This window comes from Phaseolus vulgaris, chromosome 3 (genome assembly GCF_051622355.1).
Source record: "Phaseolus vulgaris cultivar YP4 chromosome 3, ASM5162235v1, whole genome shotgun sequence".
Classification (NCBI taxonomy): domain Eukaryota; kingdom Viridiplantae; phylum Streptophyta; class Magnoliopsida; order Fabales; family Fabaceae; genus Phaseolus; species Phaseolus vulgaris.
The window spans coordinates 36491578-36513759 of NC_143500.1; the positions used below are offsets into that span (position 1 = coordinate 36491578).

At 31.4% G+C, this 22182-nt stretch overlaps 2 protein-coding genes and 1 long non-coding RNA gene across 3 annotated transcripts; all 3 read left to right on the forward strand.

Annotated features, from left to right (window-relative positions):
* Window positions 1-2380: 2380 nt before the first annotated feature.
* On the forward strand, window positions 2381-3981 carry LOC137807242 (spermidine hydroxycinnamoyl transferase). The gene has a single exon (XM_068607753.2). It carries the CDS (start codon window positions 2399-2401, stop codon window positions 3764-3766), a length of 1368 nt encoding a protein of 455 aa, XP_068463854.1. The 5' UTR covers window positions 2381-2398; the 3' UTR covers window positions 3767-3981.
* A 6091-nt stretch (window positions 3982-10072) lies between these two features.
* Window positions 10073-11708, forward strand: LOC137805882 (spermidine hydroxycinnamoyl transferase). Its single transcript, XM_068605773.2, has one exon. It carries the CDS (start codon window positions 10174-10176, stop codon window positions 11539-11541), a length of 1368 nt encoding a protein of 455 aa, XP_068461874.1. The 5' UTR covers window positions 10073-10173; the 3' UTR covers window positions 11542-11708.
* A 5934-nt stretch (window positions 11709-17642) lies between these two features.
* On the forward strand, window positions 17643-18438 carry LOC137807241 (uncharacterized). Its single transcript, XR_011080489.2, has 3 exons — window positions 17643-17864; window positions 17995-18060; window positions 18367-18438. It is a non-coding gene; the product is annotated as an uncharacterized LOC137807241 (long non-coding RNA).
* The last annotated feature ends 3744 nt before the right edge of the window (window positions 18439-22182 follow it).

Here is a 22182-nt window from a genome sequence, read left to right on the forward strand (position 1 = left end):
TCTTAATAATTTTATATGCGAGGAATCGATATAAATGATTTTTATACGGACATCAATATCAATCAAAGAACACAATATTATCATGCTAATCAAAATACAAAAGAGTGAGAAAGATGAAATCCAAACCCTATTATTCCAATTGAAGCAACAAATTTTTTGACCTATTTTCTTGTTATCATTGCCATTATAACAAATCTCAACAAACTTTTATTTTTTTATTTTTTATTTTATTTTATTTTTATAAAGTTTTTGTTTTAGGCATCACTATGCAACTTGACATCTCAACTAAGCTGGCACCTCAAGAAACAACAATCATCTGCCATCACATGAAAAAGAAATATTATTAAAAAAAAGAAAAAAAAAAGAAAAAACAAAAATATGGGGGAACTAGACCAAAACCCATATGTTAACACATACATAAGTAGATTATACTTATTCATAAAGAATTCTAAGAACAGACTTTTATTATTTTATTTTATATTTCCTGAATCTTTTACTTGAATATTCAATTGTTATTTGTGGATTTTTAAGGAGAAATTATTATTCCTAACACTAAAATAGTCATCTGAGTAGTAATAGAAGTTTGATCCCTGCATTGGGTATTGGAATTCGAATTCTTGGGTCCCTTGTCTACAGCAACTGAAACTCAGAATTGTGACCCTCTTGGTATTCAAGAGCACCAGAACCAGATTTTGTAGCTCTTCCATTGTCATTGTTTTAGGCACTTGTTAAACATATTTCCTCTCTTGTTGCATGTTCTGCCTTTATATTACGTTATTAATAAATATAAATCAATTTTATCTTTTTCTCTCCAGGTCTTCTATTCATTATTTTTCTTCTTAATATGACATTTAGAGTGTATATTATTAAGAATTTATTTATTAGACTTATTGGTTATTGAGACCATTATATAGTCATACGTAAGAGATAGCCGTAACGGTGTATTGAATGTTTTTGTGGTTGTTAGTCTTTGTATAAAGGTTGAGACACCCCTAAAGTGTCTTTTTTAATTCAATTTTATTCTTTGTTTTTCAAAAAAAAATTGAAGGTGTGAGAGATATGTTAAACATATTACATAAATTAAAAATAAATAAATTTAATAATATATAAATAAATACAAGTTTTAATAGTGTCTCTATTTTAAGTGGTAACAAAAAACAACTTTAGATTAGTCTAGTTCACCACTCCTCAAGTGGTAACAAAAATCAAGTAAAGTATACATCCTTGGTGTGTTTGAATTGGAATATGAAGTAGGAAAATGATTTTTTGACACTCATACTCCACCTTACATCCCAATAAATATTAATATTTTAATTATTTTTAATTTAAAAATATTTTAATATTTTGCATTTTACTTATATTTTTATTAAGATTTTTTTTTAATTTTTTTTATTACAAATATTAATATTTTGTTGTGAAAGTAAAGTGGAGCAAGAATGTTAAAATATCATTACCACCAATCGAAAAATGATTTTTTGACACCATGCTCCACCTTACATCCCAATAAATATTAATATTTTAATTATTTTTAATTTTAAAAATTATTTTAATATTTTACATTTTACTTATATTTTTATTAAAAATAAAGAAGTATTTTTTTAAAAAATTTTCTTCTTACAAATATTAATATTTTGTTATCATTACCACCAGAGCAAGTCCCAGCTACTTATGTTTGCTCCCTCCGTCACTTCAACCCTCTCCTTCCTCTATGACACCCACTTACGTCTTCTTCTAATACCACCACACAGATTTCCCCTTCCACAATCTGACTTTTATTCTCACACCAAAACCCTTTTGTTTTTTAGAATTGGAATCCAATGACGATAATGTCCGTTGCCATGTGTTAAAATTTCACCACTTCACTGTAAGCTTGGGTGTAAAACTCGCACGGAGTGCCAATAGAACTTTTTTTAATAGCTTTTTTGTGTTTGTAGAAGTAGGTGTTAGGTACCAAACGGCGTGATTCCGATTTGCTCGTCTTAAGAAGAATAACAGCTTTTCAAGCCTGATTACTTAATCACAAGTAACTTCCTGATAAACACAAAGAAGAATTTTTCTGTACAAACAATCGATAGAGAGTGCATTCATGGAAATTAAAGATTAATTAGAGATAAAAACATTTATATAAATGATAGTAGTATATAAATGGCTGGAAAGATTGAGGTAGAGATAAAATTTAATTAATGCATTTAATAACTTTAGTTTTCTAACTAAAATTCCAACTCTTTCATGCAACAACCGATCCTCACGGGAAATTCATTTCAACCAACCGACGTCAGAATTCGAGGCATAGAATCCGAAAGTACATTTTACATTTTTTATTTTCCCAATTCTCTACCTATAATTATAAGACCTCTCTAATCAACCTCTTCCCACGCTCTTGTAAGAGAAAGCAAACATGACAGTAACCTACGAAGCCTGTTACACCGTGAAGCCTATGGAGCCAACAAAGTGTGGACGTGTACCCCTATCTGAATGGGATCAAATAGGTACCATAACTCACGTTCCCACAATCTACTTCTATCGTCTCTCACAAAACTTCCATCTCTTCCCAAACAACACCATTGCTTCCAACTTGAAGGACTCATTAAGCCGAGTCCTTGTGCCGTTTTATCCTCTAGCTGGTCGTTTACGCTGGATAAGCAATGGTCGTTTAGAGCTTGATTGCAATGCCATGGGGGTTCAGTTCGTTGAAGCTCAGTCCTCATCAAGTTTAGAAGATCTGGGTGACTTTTCACCCTCTTCAGAACACCACTATCTTTTTCCCAAAGTAGACTACACTCTCCCAATTCACGAGTTGCCCTTGGTTCTGGCTCAGTTAACTAAGTTCAAGTGTGGTGGCATCAGCATCAGCATGACAATTTCTCATGCCGTTGCTGATGGACCAAGTGCCCTGCACTTCACTCGCGAGTGGGCGAGGCTTGCACGCGGCGAAACTCTGGAAAAGGTGCCGTTTCTTGACTGGAAAGTGTTTCGTGCTGGGGAGCCTCCTTCGGTGCCGCTAACAAAGTGTCACGTTCACACGGAGTTCAATCACCCTCCGTTGTTGCTGGGGCAAACGAATAACTCAGAGGAAAGGAAGAAGAAAACCACAGTGGCTATTCTGAAACTGAGCAAATTCCAAGTTGAGACCCTGAGAAAGACAGCGAATGAGAGTTGGAATAGACCTAGGAACGGTCGGGCTTACAGTCGTTACGAGAGTGTAACTGGTCACGTGTGGAGAAGTGCATGCAAGGCAAGAGGGCACAAAGAGGAGCAACCAACCGCGGTTGGTATTTGCGTTGACTCGAGGAGTCGCATGGAACCTCCTTTGCCAAAAGAGTATTTTGGAAATGCCACTTTGGATGTGATTGCTTCTAGCCTGGCGGGTGATTTGATGTCAAAGCCTTTGGGGTATGCGTCGAGTAGAATAAGAGAGGCCATTGAGAGGGTGAATGATGAGTACGTGAGGTCGGGGGTTGAGTTCTTGAAGAATCAGGAAGACTTGAGTAGGTTTCAGGATCTTTATGCAGTAGGAAGTGAGAAAGGGCCTTTCTATGGGAACCCTAATCTTGGTGTGGTTAGTTGGTTGACTTTGCCCATCTATGGGGTTGATTTTGGGTGGGGGAAGGAGGTTTATATGGGTCCAGGCACACATGACTTTGATGGAGATTCTTTGCTTCTTCCTGGTCCTGATGGGGATGATGGATCTTTGTTGCTTGCTTTATGTTTGCAAGTGGTGCATATGGATGCGTTTAAGAAGCATTTTTATGAGGACATTGAGTAAGTATCATGTGAAAGGGAAATACACTTGCATGCACCAATATATATATAATTGTTGTCGACACCTTCTCAACTTAAAAATAACCTAAATAAGACTATGAGAAATTTAATAAAATATGAATGTGAATGCACAACCATGCATATGTTAATTTCTTAACCATTGTGTTGTACCTGTAGTTTTATCCATTGCAATAATAAAGGAAACATCTTTGTTTTATATATTTTAGAATATTTTATTCTTCATTAGTTATGCACATAAATCTACCAGCTGATATTGGACAGCTTCTGAACTTAGTATAACCTAAATAAGACACGAACACTATATATGCATATTCAGGGAATTTTACCAAAATTGTGTAGTTTTTTTTTATTTATGTAAATGGAAATATTCAGAAAATATTATAAGAATGACCATTTTTTGTCAAAGTTGTCTATGTGTAGGCACATAAGTTAAATTCATTAACCTTTCTATTTTTTTTTAATTAAAGTTTCCAATCTGATTGACAACTTCAGTTTAAATAAAATTGAATGCTGGATTGACAACTTCAGTTTAAATAAAATTGAATACTGGATTGACAACTTCAATGTATTTTATCTCAAATGAAATTTCCAATTCTGTTGGCAAGTTTAGTTGTTTTTTTTAAATAATTAACATTTTTTAAAATTGAAAGATGTATATAATAATAATTTAAAAATTATTTGAATTTACATGAAGTGAATAAAAATAAGAATATTGAAAAAATTTGTATTTTTATAGATAATTAATATTAAAAAAATTAAACTAAATTTTGTTTTCACAAAAAACAAAGTTACCTAAAATTAAGTTGGGTTTAAAATAGGTTGTGTAATAAATGTAAAATATTTAGTACTTTTTAAATATTATTAAAATTAAAAATATTTTTGTTGTTTTTAAAAATTTGAAATTATGTTTGTGAAATAACGTTTATAATTGATAAAATTATAAATAAAAAGGTAGCGTAAAGACAATGAGATGCCATAAAATTCTAATAAAATGATTTCTGAAAATACAACCAATTTTTAGAGTACTTTTATAGATAATTCTTATTAAAATGATATTATCAATAAACATTAATTTTCTTAAATTAAAGATAACGAAAAGATATTTACACATACTAATTAAAGAGTACTGAGTATAACATATTATAAAAATATTGATTGAAAATAATATATTATGTACAAACAATAAAAATATAAGAAAAATAAAATAAAAATATATTTTTTAGCAATTGTTTGTCAATATTTAATATCAATTAATTATATTAACTTGCTTTTTTTATAAGTTGATAATAATTAAATTTCATGTTTTAAAGTATCATTTTTAAATTCCTTTAAGTGAGTATAAGTATTAAATATTGTTTGTGTGTGGATAACTATTAAAATATAAGTATTAAAATATAAGTATTCAAAGTGGGAAAATATAATTAAATTTAATGAAAAATTAATGGTTATCTGTATATTTTATCCTCTCAATTTTCTTTATTTTTTGTTTGTTTTAACTCTCCAATAAAAGATTAACAGGTTTTGTTTATTTTTGCTTTTGCACTTTCGTTTTTGGTCTATACTGAAGAAGAAGCCGTGAACTGAATAGACAGGTAGTGGTCTTTCGCTAACAAACAACATTGCATTTAATATTCCATGCAATTCTAACCTAACATTCATGTCTTCCGCGACTTCATTCACTTCTATTCCCTCTCACCACAAACCATGGCTATCACCACCTCCTTAACACTCCAGGACGTACACTTATGATGTTACAGTATGTTGATGTTTCAAAGGCTAGAACCAAAGTAAAGGGTAAAATATAACCTATATTACATGTATCTTTTTTGTGATTTAATTTATTCAACCATATTCTTTTCTACGCATGGACAACATGTGGAGAATAGCATGGATAACTCTTTTGCCCATTGGCTCTTTCTCTGCTCCACCAGAGATTCTTATTCTATTCCTTATTATTTATAAAATACTTATTATTTATAAAATACTCTTACTTATTGGCTATAATGAAGACATTGTATGAAAATAAAAAATATTAGTTGAGTTTTGTTAATGTTTTTAAAACAGATTTCAAGTAGTTAACTTTGTTTACAAATTTAAAGATATTAGTACATTAGAACTAAATTATTATAACTAAATTCTTTTACATGTAATTTTCTCTCATATATATAGAACTAAATTTTAGTCAAAACCAAGATATAATTTTCTTCTGGAATGAACAAGGGTTCATGAGTAATGTCACCATGTAATACAAAAATACATACAAATCCATCCACAGAAAATACAAAAACAATTTATGAGAGCTAAAATATACTGATAATCTTTGTTAGCATGTGCTTGCTACTACAATTAAATAAATAATTAAAATATTAGAGAGAACTTACCTTTGTGATTGAATGACACCCTTAAGCACTCTGGAATAATGGCAAAGCTTGAGAGTGTTTTACATAGGACACAGACTCTATTAAATAGAGTTGCTTGTATGAGTTTCAAAAAATGAAAATTTGAATTCAAACTTCATTTTCAAAAAGAATCTCTGCCATGAAAAAAGAATCTATGCCATGAAAACTATAGCGATGACATAAAGTTGAACACAAAATAAAGTATTGCTTGGTGGTGCACGAAATTGCAAATGAAGTTGCCAATGGTGTGTGAACTTTTTTCATTTGGTGCTTATACAAAGTTGTCAACCATGAAGGCAACTTTTAATATAAGTTGCCAATGGTAAATGCAACTTTTTCCAAAGTTGTTAATGGTGAATACAACTTCTTCCAAAGTTGTCAATGGTGAAGTCAACTTCTTTGTTATGAAATTATAAAAAATAAAAATAAATCAAGTGTAGTGTGGAGTGATGGCTTTCTGTCACAATTACATGAGGACTTGACTTATGAATAAAAACTGTTGTACTTATACAAAACATTTGTTATATAATGGAACAACAATGCAACTCTCTAGCCTTGCATTCCTTCTTTGTTCTACACTTTTTCTTCTCTTGATTTTTGCATCCAAGTTAAAAAAAATTGTTCTTTGCCGATTTCCGCTTTGGTTAAGGCAACTTTTGAAAAACCAAAAACATGGTTTGTTGAACGAGTCTTCAAAATAGACACCATGTTACACGCAAATCATTATTATTCAGAAGATATCACAACCTTACTTAGAAAAAATCAACAAGATTCGTCTATGTGTTTTGTGGAAAGGTTTAATGCAAATTTTTGAATTTGATGTCCAAGAATTAGCCACCCCCAACATGGTCGGCGACCTCAATCATATACAGTTAGATTAACTGATTGGTGGTGTGATTGTGGCCACTTCCAAGCTCTTCGACTTCCATGTCGTCATGTTATTGTCGTTTGTTCCTCTTGTCATTTACAAATGATGACATTCATTGATCTAGTTTACAACCTCCAATTAGAAAGATATATCAAGTTGAATTCCACCCCGTTTGAAACGAGGATTATTGGTCTACTTATACCAGACCAAATTTCATATCAGAACCCCACATGCGACATAAAAACTCGGAACGACCAATTACGACTCATTTGCATAATGAAATGGATCAATCAATTCAGAACAAGACAAAAAAATGTTCTTACTGTTGCAATAAAGGTCACAACAGAGGAAATTGTCCATTTAGACTGTAGAGTCATCCTTTGTAATGTTATTCTCATCAAATATTTTAATATCATCTTCTTTTAATGACTTATATTGAATAATATATTTTATTTTTAATACATTTATTTTACATAAATACATGTATATTATTACTTTTTACATATTATATAATTTATACTTTCATATATTATATAATCTAAAAATTTATACATAAATTATATCACATTTTTATAAGTGTATTTTTAACTTTAACAATATTTAAAAAATACTAAATATTTTTAATTTATCAAACAAATCATTTTTAATCCAATTTATTTAAAATTATTGTAAAAAATATTCATTTTAATTATTCAACTTTATATATCATTTTCTTAAATAAAAAAAATAAATTTTGGTATTATTTATAAAATACTTTTTTAATTATATATTTTTATTTAAAAAAAATATTAATTATCATTTGTTTAAAAAAATAAAATCAAGTGAACTTGGCAATTGAATTGGCAACTTTGATTGAGATAAAATACATTGAAATTGTCAATCCAGTATTCAATTTTATTTAAATTGAAATTGTTAATCCGGTTGAAAATTTTAATTAAAAGAAGAAAAGTAGGAGGGTTAAAGAATTTAATTTATGTTGCATACACCATTGACAACTTTGACCAAAAAATGCTCATTCTTGTAATATTTTCAGAATCTGCCCATTTACTAAATCTAAAAAAAAACTACACCATTTTAATAAAATTCCCGCATATTCATGTGACTTTCTCCTCCCTCTTCTAATGCATTTTTCCCTCGATAAATATAAAAATATATTAATTTTCTCTTCAAATCTTTTTGCATTTCTTTTCCTATCCTTTCTATTAGCGTCTTCTTTCGTAAATCCTCACTGTCACCTTGTTCCATTCCGTTAAGATAATACCATTTAATTCATAAAATGTTTAATATTTTAAATATCAATAATTATTTATGTTTAATATTTTAAATATCAATAATAATTTTAGTTATTAAAATAATATTTAATTTAGTCAATAAGTTAATTAATTATTATTTTTTTAAAAATTTGTTTAATTTTTATTTAATAATTTTATCGTATTGAACTAAACATGACAAACCATTTTTTTTATTATGACTTCTCTCATATTATCAAAGTTGTACAGACATGTCATGCATAATTAAGATAGAAAATTGTCATTCTGATCTGCTTCCGCTAGCAATCAATATGAATGATTGTTGTCCTCCATGCAGTATCAAACAATATGAGCGTGTTTTTTTTTTATAAAAAAAAAAATTAAATGAATTATAAAAAGAGACACTTAAGAAATGTTCTAATCCGTAGAAAAAAAAACCATAAGCAATTATCATTCACAGATGGTTGCTACTAGATTATACCTACCTACTCTGCTTACAAAACAACAAACCAACACTAGTCCAACAAAAGGACTTAAGATGCCCAAGTGCTATAAAACCTGCTAAAAAGTGCAGTAAACCTGCATCCTTCTAAGTTTTCATGCCTAAAAACAATGGTTACTTAACCCTTTCCATTCGTAAAGTGTCATATTGACTCGCTTACATTATCAGACAAAAATGACTCAAAGTTCATACACAAGCCATATAAAAGAGTGTTCCTATGCAGTATATCTATCACCTTAAAATAACTTAAAATTTATATAGAAACAAGATATAAATGAGTTTTTTTTATGCCACTTACATTATAAGATTGTGAAATAACTTAACAGTTCTATAAAAGTATAGAAGAATGTTATTTTGTCGTTTCTTACCGTCAAATGACTCAAATGTCATACATACATATATATATATATATAATGATAATTAAAATAAAAAAGAGTCATATATTATTAACCCATAAAATAACTCTTTAACTATAATGCATTGAAGTAAGATGTGTACCTTAATATTAAAGTTAAAAGTAGGTCAAATGTAATACTTTAATGTCATATTCAAGCTCAAGCCAATTCATGTATAATGAGATAATAAGGTGATAGATTATCACAATTAACTCAAATCTTACCATTATAAAATTTAATGATTAATTAAAATATACTAAAAATATTTAATTATCAATCATGACAAAAAATAATTGTTAAAGAAAATATTTCATTAATTAGAATTAACGATGAGATTAATAGAACTTCAAAATACATTTTGATTTATATAAGGAATATTTTGTATGTATTTAAGATACTTACACAAATCCTATTAGTAAAATACAATTTGTTGGAAAGAAGGTAAAATAGATTATGGTAAAGTAGTTTTTCCTTATATATTGCTTAATTTTTTTAGTGAATGTGTGACATAAACTCAGTTGAATATTTATGTTTTTATGTATTGAAAAAAAAATGTTGATTAGTTTCCATATATATATATATATATATATATATCTTTTCCAAATCTTTAAAAGTTGAGTTTGTTTAACAAGTGAAAAAGATGCTTAAAGTAAAGCAAAGAGGCAATGTGAGAGTAATTAAATCCATCTACATGGAGGTAATTAGAGCAAGAAGATGCCTTGTGGTTGTGGCGCCTCTTTTTCTTATTGGACCCTTGAAGTGGCTTACAAAGTAGTTAACCCCTGGATATAATTATAAATTGTTTTACTAATTGATTAGTTACCTTCTCAATTTTTGTCTATATTGTAATCAAATCCCTATAAATGGGCACAGTGTATGCGAGTTTTAGAGAGAAAGAAAAAACAAATGAACGTCTTCAACGGTTGATTCAGTCTCAAAAACCTTTTACCTCGCACTGGTGTGAGAGAAGCAAAACATGTTGGTAACCGTGAAAGCATGTTGCACTGTGAGGCCAATGGAGGCAACATGGTGCGGACGCGTAGCTTTATCTGAATGGGATCAAACAGGCAAAGTAACCCACGTCCCCATGATCTACTTCTATCGTCTTCCACAAAACTTCCTCTCTCAAGACAACATCATTGCTTCCACCTTGAAGGACTCATTAAGCCGAGTCCTGGTGCCGTTTTATCCACTTGCTGGTCGTTTACATTGGACAAACAATGGACGTTTAGAACTTGATTGCAACGCCACCGGCGTTCGATTCATTGAAGCTGAGTCCTCATCAACTTTAGAAGATCTCACTGATTTTTCAGCTTCTTCAAAATACCACCACCTTGTCCCTACTGTGGACTACTACTCCCTCCCAATTCACGAGTTGCCGTTGGCTCTGGTTCAGCTAACCAAATTCAAGTGTGGTGGCATTTGTATTGGCGTAACACTTTCGCACGTAGTTATAGATGGACCAAGTGCAATGCACTTCACATGTGAGTGGGCAAGGCTTGCACGGGGCCAGACTCTGCATACGGTGCCATTCCTTGACCGGAAAGTTTTGCGTGCTGGGGAGCCTCCTTTGGTGCCACTAACAAAATGTCACGTTCACACGGAGTTCGATGATCCTCCCTTGTTGCTGGGCCGAACTGATAACAATGAGGAAAAGAAGAAGGAAACCAGAATGGTTACCATTAAAATAAGCAGAAGTCAAGTTGAAACATTGAAAAAGAGAGCAAATGAGAGTTCGCATAGGCCTAGAAATGGTCGTGGTTATTCCCGTTATGAGAGTGTGACTAGTCACATATGGAGAAGTGCATGCAAGGCAAGGGATCACAAAGAGAACCAACCAACTATGCTTACTATTGCCGTTGACTCGAGAGGTCGCATGGAACCTCCTTTGCCAAAAGGGTACTTCGGGAATGCCAATTTGGATACTGTTGCATGTAGTCTTGCGGGTGATTTGGTGTCAGAGCCTTTGGGGTTTACGGCGAGTAGAATAAGGGAGGCGATCGAGAGGGTGAGCGATGAGTATGTGAGGTCGGGGATTGAGTTCTTGAAGAATCAGGAGGATTTGAGAAGGTTTCATCAAGATCTTCATCCAGAAGGGAGAGAGAAGGAGCCTTTCTATGGGAACCCCAATTTGTCTGTGGTTAGTTGGTTGAGGTTGCCTCTATATGACACTGATTTTGGGTGGGGGAAGGGGGTTTATACGAGTCCAGCAACACATGACTTTGATGGAGATTTCGTGCTTCTTCCCGATCCTGATGAGGATGGATCTGTGCTGGTTTGTTTAGGTCTGCAAGTGCTGCATATTGATGCATTTAGGAATCATTTTTACCAGGACATTGCATAAGACTCGTGGGAATGCATGAATCTACCAGCTGAAATTGGACAGCTTCTGAACTTATATAACCTAAATAAGACACGAACACCATATGCATATTCATGTGACTTTCTCCTCCATCTTCTACTGCATTTTTCCCTCGATAAATATAAAAATATATTCACTTTCTCTTCAAATATTTTTGCATTTCGTTTCCTTTCCTTTCTTTCTGATTATATTCTTTGTCATTCTTATCATTTTTCACTTTATTTAGTTTTCCTAAAAGAAGAATTGTATGTGGTGAAAAACTGCCTCAATTAATTGTATAATACGACAACTTTATACGTGCCATAATGTTTCTTCGAAATATGACATGTAGAACCGCTATAATTATCTTTTGAAATAAAAACTCTTCCGTGTTTTTTTCTCTCCATAACCTTTCTCTTTTCCTATGTTTTTTTTGTATATATCCCCTTTGAGGTAAGAATTTTTGTTATTATTGCACCCTAAACCTTTAAATGATATATTTTCCTACCCTTTAGCATGTTTAAGGAAGGAGAACATATATGCAATATACATAGAGAAGGGAATGATTGGTTTTAATTGTTGAAAGCTCAAAAAGTTGAAAATAGGAAGAATCTTTTCCTATTGACGAAAAAAAAAAGAAAAGAAAAATGCATGTTGAAAATCATGAATAAGTGAAAAAAAAGGAAAATGAGTTAAAGTGTGAAGTCAAAGGAAAATGGTGATTAGATAACACATATGTGCTATAATTGGATTGTAGGTATGTTCTTCTTCTTTAAAATATGTATTTTGTTATCAGAAAAACCAATATTTTTTTGGAAGTCGAGCCTCATTATAACCCTGAAAAAGACTACAAGATTCATGTTTCTAATATGTTTGTGATATGAAGATGAAATGAATAGCAATTGTGATTTGTGATGATTAAGTGAAAATAGAGAGAAACACTTACCTATGAGCATATAAGAAGAAATTCCTTAATGAATTATCATTTAATTGTTTTGATTTGATCCTAGAAGTTGATTGTATCTATATTTTTCTATATTTGAATTTGAAAGCATCATAAGTTTCTAATTTGACCTGTTGTTTAGTGAATTAAGTTGTTTTGATATTTAAATTCAAATATATTCATTTACTTTGCTTGAGATCAATCAAAATTCTAAGTTGGGGAAAGTTGATAAGTGTCAAATTTCAGTAATATTTCATATTAAAATATAGGCCCTTATGAGTATTAATTTCTAAAATAAGTATAAAATAACCTTTAATTTATCAATTTATACCTTTTTACATATTTTGTAATCTTTATTTGAATAAGAACGATTTATTCCCAAATTTTGTGTTAATTTCAGGATTCTAAGGGAGAATGAAAATGATTGGGCAAAAGGAGAATAATATAAGCTAAAAATGGAAAGTTGAAAGGCCCTGACACGCATCAAACTCACACAAGCCTACCTCATCCTCAGGGCATCTTGCTCAAGCGAGCTCATTCTCGCTTAAGCGAGATTACTCCAACAACGTTGGGTTTTTTGATGTCTTACTCACTCAAGCGAGTTCTGTCTTGCTTGAGCGAGAATCCACTTAACCCAAGTCATTTAGGTTAAATAGGGGATTAAAGACACAATCCTAGTGTGCAAGATTGAGAGAAAAACACCATTGAGTGAACTGTAATCCAATTTGGGGGAACAAGAGATGTTAGAAACATTAGAGGAGACAACTGTCAAAGAGAAACATATTGGATCTTCTTTTCATGTTCTCCCTACTTGTAACCGTCATCATGTGTGGTTAATTCTACCCTTTGGGATTGAGAGTAATCTCACTACAAAAAAATGTGTAAAAAGTGGCGGTTTTAATATGGCGGTTATTAATAACCGCCACAAATTTCAGTATAATACGTCATTTCATTAACCACCACAATTATCTTTCAAATTATGTCATTTTTAACTGTCATAATTTTCCTTCAGAATTGAAATTGCTTTATTCCTTTATTCCTATATTCACATTTTTTATTTAAAAATCCTTCAGTTTTTCAATTGAAAATAATTTTCTTTTTGAAAACTTAAGAAAATAATTTTTTTTTTGAATTTCAGGAAACCAGAGTGAACCTAACTCCTAACTCTTCACTCTCGTCTCTCTCTGCCTCACGAACCCTAACTCTTCACTCTCGTCTCTCTCTGCCTCACGAACCCTAACTCTTCACTCTCGCCTCTCTCTGCCTCACGAACTCTAGCGCTCTCTGCCTACTCACGAACCCTACCGCTCTCGGCCCCCACACGAACCCTAGCGCTCTCGGCCTCCACACGAACCCTAGCGCTTTCTACACGGAACCGATTTGAAGGTAATTAAATGCTCGCACGTTCTCTTATCAATGTCGACCATCAACTTCATTCATGTTTTGGATGTGCTTGCTTCGTAGATTTTTTTTTGAATGTTTCGTGCTTTGTTTGATGTTTTGAATGTTTCGTTCTATTTGTGTATCCGCATCTTTTTACTAGGTAGCTAAAGAGCAATTGAAGCAAGTTATCACAGAGGCGGCAGGGGAGAAAGAGTTTCCTGACTCGAGTTCTGGTTTTCGAGCAATTGAAGCAAGTTATCACAGAGGCAGGTGAGAGAATTCTAAAACTCATTTTGAGTTCTAAGAAAATGCAATATCTCTTTCAAATGCAAAATCAGAGCAACCTAAAATTCCAAGGTATAATTCTGTGCTTGTATTCTTTGCTGGTAACTGGTGTTGTATGATGCACCTTCGACAGTGTGTGAATTGGATAAAAGAATCGTCATGACTAATATCTGCTGGTATCTCTAATTTTGTTAAAGCTTTTTTAAATTGTTCCTGCAACTTTTCAGTTAGGGTTTAAGTTTGATATTGTTTTTAGAGACTTTATTGTATATGTGAAATTCAGAATATAATAGTTCTTATAGGAATTGAGAAGAGACATGACTTTTTAACTTAGATAAAAAGGATATACAATTTATAACTGGTAAATTGATATATAATGGAAAGAATAAATAGATGATTAACGTTTTTTAATTTATCTTTATATTGGTACAAACTAAGATTTGAAACATGCATCATCATTAATGAAGAAGCCAGCAATAGAATTTAGTAAAGGAGTTTGATGTATGCCACTTCATCAACATTTGTAACTCGAAACAAACGAAATTCTGATTATATATATTGACATGATAAACGATGGAGTCTTTTTGACAGTTCAAATCTGTGTAAAAGGCCAAAGTTGTTTAATATAATATTCCCACACTAAACTGCACTTATTTAATCCAATATGGATATTTATCTCATACACAAGTCCTTTTTTATTGTTATATAAAAAACAAAAAACTTAACATTGTCTTTAGACATACTTATATAAAAAAAACATTATTTAGAACCATGATTAGTCATATTGACAGGGTAATGCAGTGCATTCCTTATACTTATGGTAGTTTGTCATTGTTAACTCTAGTTTTTTATATGCTGCTTTGTCCTTTACATAGGTTTTATGCATTCAAGGCTTCCTTACGTGTCCCAAGCACGCTGAGCGCATCATTCTTCTTGTTGAGATGTTGCAGGTAACATGAATGTCAGCTCCTCCTGTGGTTTCTATGGTCATATAATTTATAGTCTGTCTGTGTTTTGTCTGGTTGTGATTGTACTTCCAGTTTCCCCAAACAAGACAATAGGTTGCCTAGAGTATGCTTCCTCAAACAACCTTGCAAACTGTACTGACTGAAAATATCTAATTATATGATGGAAACATGGGATCTTATTAGAAAGAATAAGGGTTCTCCCTCAAATATAGTGCCCAATTTGTAGACCTTTGACAGTTTGAGCTCCAATGGCCAAAGGCTCCAATGAACTTTAAGAGTAGCTTGTAAATAAGCCTCCTTTGGTTGGTGCATAAATTGGCTTACTAAACTCAACTTTATGTTTGGATCAATTGGAGTACTAACTGGCTTGCAGGTTATCTTCCATATTTCTTTAAGTCAATAATAAATATTTAGGTCTTCCTTATCTCAATTTTTGTGGCAAGGCATTGACTTAGGATTTATTGCTTCTTTTTGCATCCCCAATTACTATAATATCATTAACATACATCAGTAATATTGTTTCTCCCCTTGAAACTGAAATGTTTGAAAATCCTTCAGTTTTTCACTTGAAAAATGATTTTTTTTTTAAAACTTAAGAAAATAATTTTTAAAGAAGTCAAGTCAAGGGATTTTATTAAGTCCTTAATCATGACTAAAAGATTATATAAAAGTGTGTTTATATTTTAATTTTTTTAGTTTTCTATTTAATTCTCATTTCTCAAAAATTTAAAATCATTGTTTTAATGTGCTGAGATTATTTTTAAGAATTCAGTTTTCACAACTCTTTTTAGAATTCAGTTTTCACTATGATGCCCATAACTTGTCCCTCTTGATGCTTTGGTGATGGTGACTATGCTCTCCTGATTGAGTGACTATTCTGATTTGCTATATTCTGTGGGAATATAGCAACGTGGGAAGCTTATGAAGGTACTACTAGGATTATAATATTTTAAGCACCAAAAAAATAGCTAAGTTTTGTTTACAGAATAACTTTTTTTGAGTCAGTACAGTGTTCTGAAATTGATAGAGCGATACACAAAGCAATAAACAATCCTCACAATTTTAAGATGCAATTTTGAACTTCTAAATTTTAGGACAACTACATATCCTTTGCTATTGTTGTCGGATTGGTTTTTAATGACTTGGAAGGTTGTGACATACATACCCTGGAAAATGAATTTTGACATGTTATGCTATGATGTCTGATTATAAACTGTTTATAAACAAAGGCTAATGAGTAATGACATCCCTATTGAGTTACATTTATTTGCATAAATAATCTTCTCTGTATACCTTATAGTTTCAGTTCCAATGTGTAATAGTTTTATATGGGCCAAACTGTATAGATCCTTTCTATGGTCCAATACAATATTCTGGTCCCTCACTTCAACATTTTATGTTCTGTTTGCAGTTGCAACTACATTTATTATGATGTGACTTCATCATTCCCCCACCTTGGGCATTCAGGCATAGTTGAAGCTGCACGAGAGCTTTTTATGCAGATTGAAGGAAATCCTGAAAGGCTTGGTAAGAAATACTTTAGGTTTTTTAAACTTTTTTCTTTTTATTAAGAAGAAATGGTACAGATCTGTACCATTTGATTAAGAAGGCAGTTTCAATTAGGAAGCATCTGGAGAGGAACAGAAAGACTAGCTCCTACCTATTTGGAAGTAGTAAGTGCCTTCAAACCCCTCACCTATTTGTTGCACTGATCACCATTTTGATTAATGATTGCTTTGATTTGAATTGATCTGCTAGTACATGCTTGCAGCAATTGATTATTAAAACACTGTTTGAAGATTATTATAGTATTATTATAGTCAAAACTTGTGTTTGAAACATCAATACTGACCTAAAGTTGAGAAAAATATCATAAAACCAGCAGAGATTTGAACAACTCTGCGACTTCCAACACGGGTTAGACCAAGGAGTTCCACATTTTCCCTAGAATAACCAACCATTAAAGCTCATCAAGCTATCATAGAAAGATATAATCATATAAGGTCGTATGCAGGGATCAACTAGTATTAGTGATTCCTAAAGGGCAACTTACACAGATACAGTGGAACCTGTTCCAGTTCCATAGAGACCATCAAGCAAGATACCAATCCCCTTTAATAAACAAAAATAAGCTCTTAGAGACATTTATAACTATTACTACTGTAATTAACTAGGGATTTGTTTGACCATGTGGTGGCATGAAACAATCTTGTAAGGTAAAGATGATTTAGGTTTCGAAGCTTCATTAAGTTCGTAAAGTTGTGCTTTATGACTGCAAGATCATGATGATGCAGAGTAACCGTATGAGTTGGAAAAAGAAGCTGAGTAACAGTACTTATGGTAGTTTGTCATTTCTTCCATATTCTATGGATTATAATGTACATTTGAATATTTATTGATTTATTTAAGTTGGATGTCACTTGTTTGGAATATTCTTACCCTACTCTTTTAATACAAGCTATCAATATAGTGTGTAAGGTGATTATTGTATTTTATGCACTAATCTGAATCATTTTGTGAATCAGGACTTCTTTGGATTAATTAGGAGTCATAACAAGGACAAGAATTGCTCTTGTGGCAGCATCCATAAGAAGTACATTAAATTAATTAGAATGGAAGAATGATTTTGGTGTTTATAGGGAGAGACCATGCAAGCTGCCAATGCCAAGAAGCCATGCACAACTACAAGTAAAGCAACAAAACCAAAGTCAAGCCCACTCAAGGATCCTCAAAATGTTGCTGCCAAGGTTTGCTTAATTACTTCAAACCTAAGTTAAATTATGTATGTCGCATATATGTTCCATGTTTTGATTGCAAATTAAGAAAACTTAAATATAAGCTCAATGCTGATAGAATGTTTGTACGAGTGTATCACAGAACAGAAGAGAGAGAATAAGTGAGCGGCTTAAGACACTCCAAGAACTGGTCCCTAACGGCTCCAAGGTAGATTTTTCAAACTAGTTTGAAATGCTGCATTCTTTTGCATTTCCTTTGCAACAATATCTAGGATTATGATTTAATTCCATTGATGGATTATTATTGTTATGATGAATGACAGTTAATGAACATAAAATTTCTCTATTACTATTATAATACTAACAATAATTAATATTTATTTTTAATTTTAATTCCAATTCTTTGCTATATTTTAAAGTATTTTTGAAAGATTATTTTTTAAAGTGACTAATTTATCCTTTAAATTTTTTTTTATTTGTTTCAATTTATTCCTTATAACAAATTAGTTTGCAGGTCCACTGGCCTTTGAAAACGAGGAATACAATGTGAGCTTACCTAATTTGAAATTGAAACGACAAAGGTTGAGTATGCATACATGTCTAGACCCTTACCTGTTACCTGAATTAGATATATTAATATATAACACTGATTTCATTTGCTATGTAGTTATTCCATCTACAACTTTCTTTGTTGCAAGCTTCACTTTCCTCCTATTTTAAATAATTAATTTGTCACATGTTATTTTTTCTTTCTCTCTTTTCTAAAATAATTCATTTATTTTTTAAAATTTGAAAATTAACTCTAAACATATTTTAATTAATTTCAGGCACCGGATGATGGAAGTCGTACTTCATCACTGAACCAGAATATTATTGGATCAAGTGGAGGCAACAAGACAAATTAGAATTAGGACTATGACATTAGTTGTAATATATTCAAATAAAATTTACATTTTGACAATTTAATTTAATTGTTTTTTGGATTAGTTTGACATTATAAACTTTGTTATCTTAATGAATGAATAAAATCATTTCTTATTATTATATTTATCAATTTTAATTATATTATGAGGTGTAATTTTATTATAAAATTAATTTATCTTATAATTTAATTATATTATGAAATTTAATTGCGTACTGAAATTTAATTATAATATAAAATTAAATAATATTATGAAATCAAATTATAAAACGAAATTAAATTAATTATTATAAATATTAAAATTTAAATTAAATTCATATTATATCGTATTAAGTGGCGGTTAAAACTGCCACTATTTACGTTAGAATTGGTGTACCCAGTTTTAAAATTACGACATTTATAACTGACGTCAATTACACGCTTAAAATCGCCACTTTATACAATGCATAATATGGCGTCTGCTACAACGGTTCTTAATTGACCGCCATATTAAACTTTGTGGTGGCAAGAATTCTGGCGGTATGCGGTACCGCCACAGACGTATAATGCGGCGGTTAAAAACGCCAGTTTTTACGAAAGTAACCGTCGCATTATACACGTTTTTTTGTAGTGTCTGTTCAAACTTTTATGCATTGACGTGATATCTAAACATAATATTTTGTTCTTGATTGATGATTTGTATTATTATTTTGTTTGTAATGATTGGTTTACCATGATCTATAATCTTAAATTTGACTATAAAGTACTTTTAAGGTTCTGACCTAAATGATATTACTTAACATATTTGAATCTTAGGAATAAATTTGAAATGTTAATTGCTATCAACGTCTAATCTTAAGGATAAATTGTTTTTATAAATATGCGAGAAATCGATATTTAGAAAGCATCTTAATAATTTTATATGCGAGGAATCAATACAAATGACTTTTATATGGGCATCAATATCAATCAAAGGACACAATATTGTCATGCTAATCAAAATACAAAAGAGTGAGAAAGATGAAATCCAATTCCTATATTTTTTCAATTGAAGCAACAAACTCTTTGACTTGTTTTCTTATTAATCATTGTCATCATAACAAATCTCAACAAACTGTTATTATTCTATTTTATATTTAGTGAATCTTTTTTACTTGAATATTCAATTGCTCCCTGTGGGTTCGGTATCTGTGCTTAGGGACAAACTACTACTTATGACAACGCAGTGCACTTGCTGTAAAATAGTCATCAAAGCAGCAATAGAAGTTTGATGTAATTGTTAGCTCCATACATTGGGTATTGGAATTTGAATTCTTGGGTCCCATGTCTACAACAACTGAAACTCAGAATTGTGACCCTATTGGTATTCAAAAGCACTAGAACTAGATTTTGTAGCTATTCCCCTATCACTGTTTTAAGCACTTGTTAACCATATTTCCTCTCTTGCATGCTTTACCTTTATATTACGTTATTAATAAATCAATTTTATCTTTTTCTCTCCATGCCATTTATTTATTCTTTTTCTTGTTAATATGTCATTTAGAACTATACTATCAAGAGTTTACTTATTAGACTTATAGGTCATTCAGACCGTTATATAGTCCTACACATGAATCAGGTATGGAGGCATGAGAGATGTGTTGGAAATACTACACAGATTGAAAATAAGTAAATTTAATACTATATTAGTGGATACAAACCTAAAATTATAAGTGTATTTTATGAAGTTAAGTTAGGTTTAAAATCCACTTATTTGATTTGATTGTTTGTTAATGGTGTCTTTATTTTATATCCTTCTTCCTCCTAGCCTAGTTCAGCACTCCTTAAGTGGTAACAAAGATCAACTGTAGACTATTGGTGTGTTTGAATTAGAATATGATGTATTGGCCAACAGGGACTATGTCCCAACTACTTATGTTTGCTCCCTCTGTCCCTTCAACCCTCAACAATTCTCCTTCCTCTCCGACGCCCACTTACGTCTTATTCTAATACCAACCCTTCTGCCCCCACAAAGATTTCCCCTTCCACAATCTGAATTTTATTCTCACTCCAAAACCCTTTTGTTTTTTAAAATTGGAATCTAATGACGATAATATATGTTGCCATGAGTTAAAATTTCACCATGTCACTGTAAGCTTGGGTGTAAAACTCGCACAGAGTGCCATGAGAACTTTTTTGTGTTTGTAGAAGTATGTGTTAGGTACCAAACGACGTGATTACGATTTGCTTGTCTTAAAGAAGAATAACAACTTTTCAAACCTCAATATATCATTGGGATGCATGCTCCCATTTCAATCAGTTTATCTTGGGTTGGACCTCTTAAAAGATTAACAATTATTGGAGGTGTATGTGGATTGTTGTGATAGGGTAAATTTGGAAACAAAGGAATCTCATCATTTTTAAAAATGGAAGAGTGGATGGTTTGGAGATTTTCACCTTGGCCCAACTCAAGGTGTGGTCTTGACTCACAAGTAGAGTAAATGATGCTTCGTTTACTTATGCCCAATGGTGTTTGGACCCTTTGGCATGTTTGAAGTCAATTAACAAGTAAGGGTGGTGTTGGAGGTCTTTGTGGGAGGATTCGGCAACTATGATCTTTCTTATGTTTTATTCCTCTATTATTCAAGTTGGATGTTATTAATGTTCGTCTATGGCCAAATTTGGAGTTTGGTTGGTGTTGCAGGTCTTTCAGTTAGTTCCGCGGTTGGGAAGGCTATACGGATACCAAGCTTGCCGGTAGGCAGGTAAGGGTTCTAACTACAAAAAAATGTGTATGTGGTGGTAGTTATTTTCGTATAACCTGGTGTTTATAACTACCACATTTTACATTTGTGGCGGTATCGCGTACCACCAGAATTCTTGCTGTCACAAAGTTTAATGTGGTGGTCAATTAAGAACCATTGTAGCAGACGCCATATAATGCATTGTATAAAGTGGCGGTTTTAAGCGTGTAATTTACGTAGTTATAAATGTCGTAATTTTAAAATTGGTATACAATTTCGAGCATAAATTGTGTCAGTTATAAACACCACTTAATACGGTATAGTATGACGTTTATGATAACCTTTATGACTGTCATAATTCAAATATTAAATATATATATATATATATATTTTTTATATTTATAATAATTTATTTAATTCTATTTTATAATTTGATTTCATAATTTATTTAATTTCATATTATAATTAAATTTCAATACACAATTAAGTTTCATAATAGAATTAAATTATAATATAAACAAATTTCATAATATAATTACTTCATATTATAATTAAAATTGATAAATATAATAATGAAAAGATGACTTCATTCATTTATTTAAAGAACAAAGTTGAAAATGTCAAATTAATCCAAACAACAAGTAAATTAAATTGTCAAAATATAAATTGTTTCACTTTCTAAACATATTACAACTAAAACTCCAAT

Bases quoted from the DNA above. Each gene is read 5' to 3' on its own strand.
- LOC137805882 (XM_068605773.2), top strand. From the start codon at position 10,174: ATGTTGGTAACCGTGAAAGCATGTTGCACTGTGAGGCCAATGGAGGCA.
- LOC137807242 (XM_068607753.2), top strand. From the start codon at position 2,399: ATGACAGTAACCTACGAAGCCTGTTACACCGTGAAGCCTATGGAGCCA.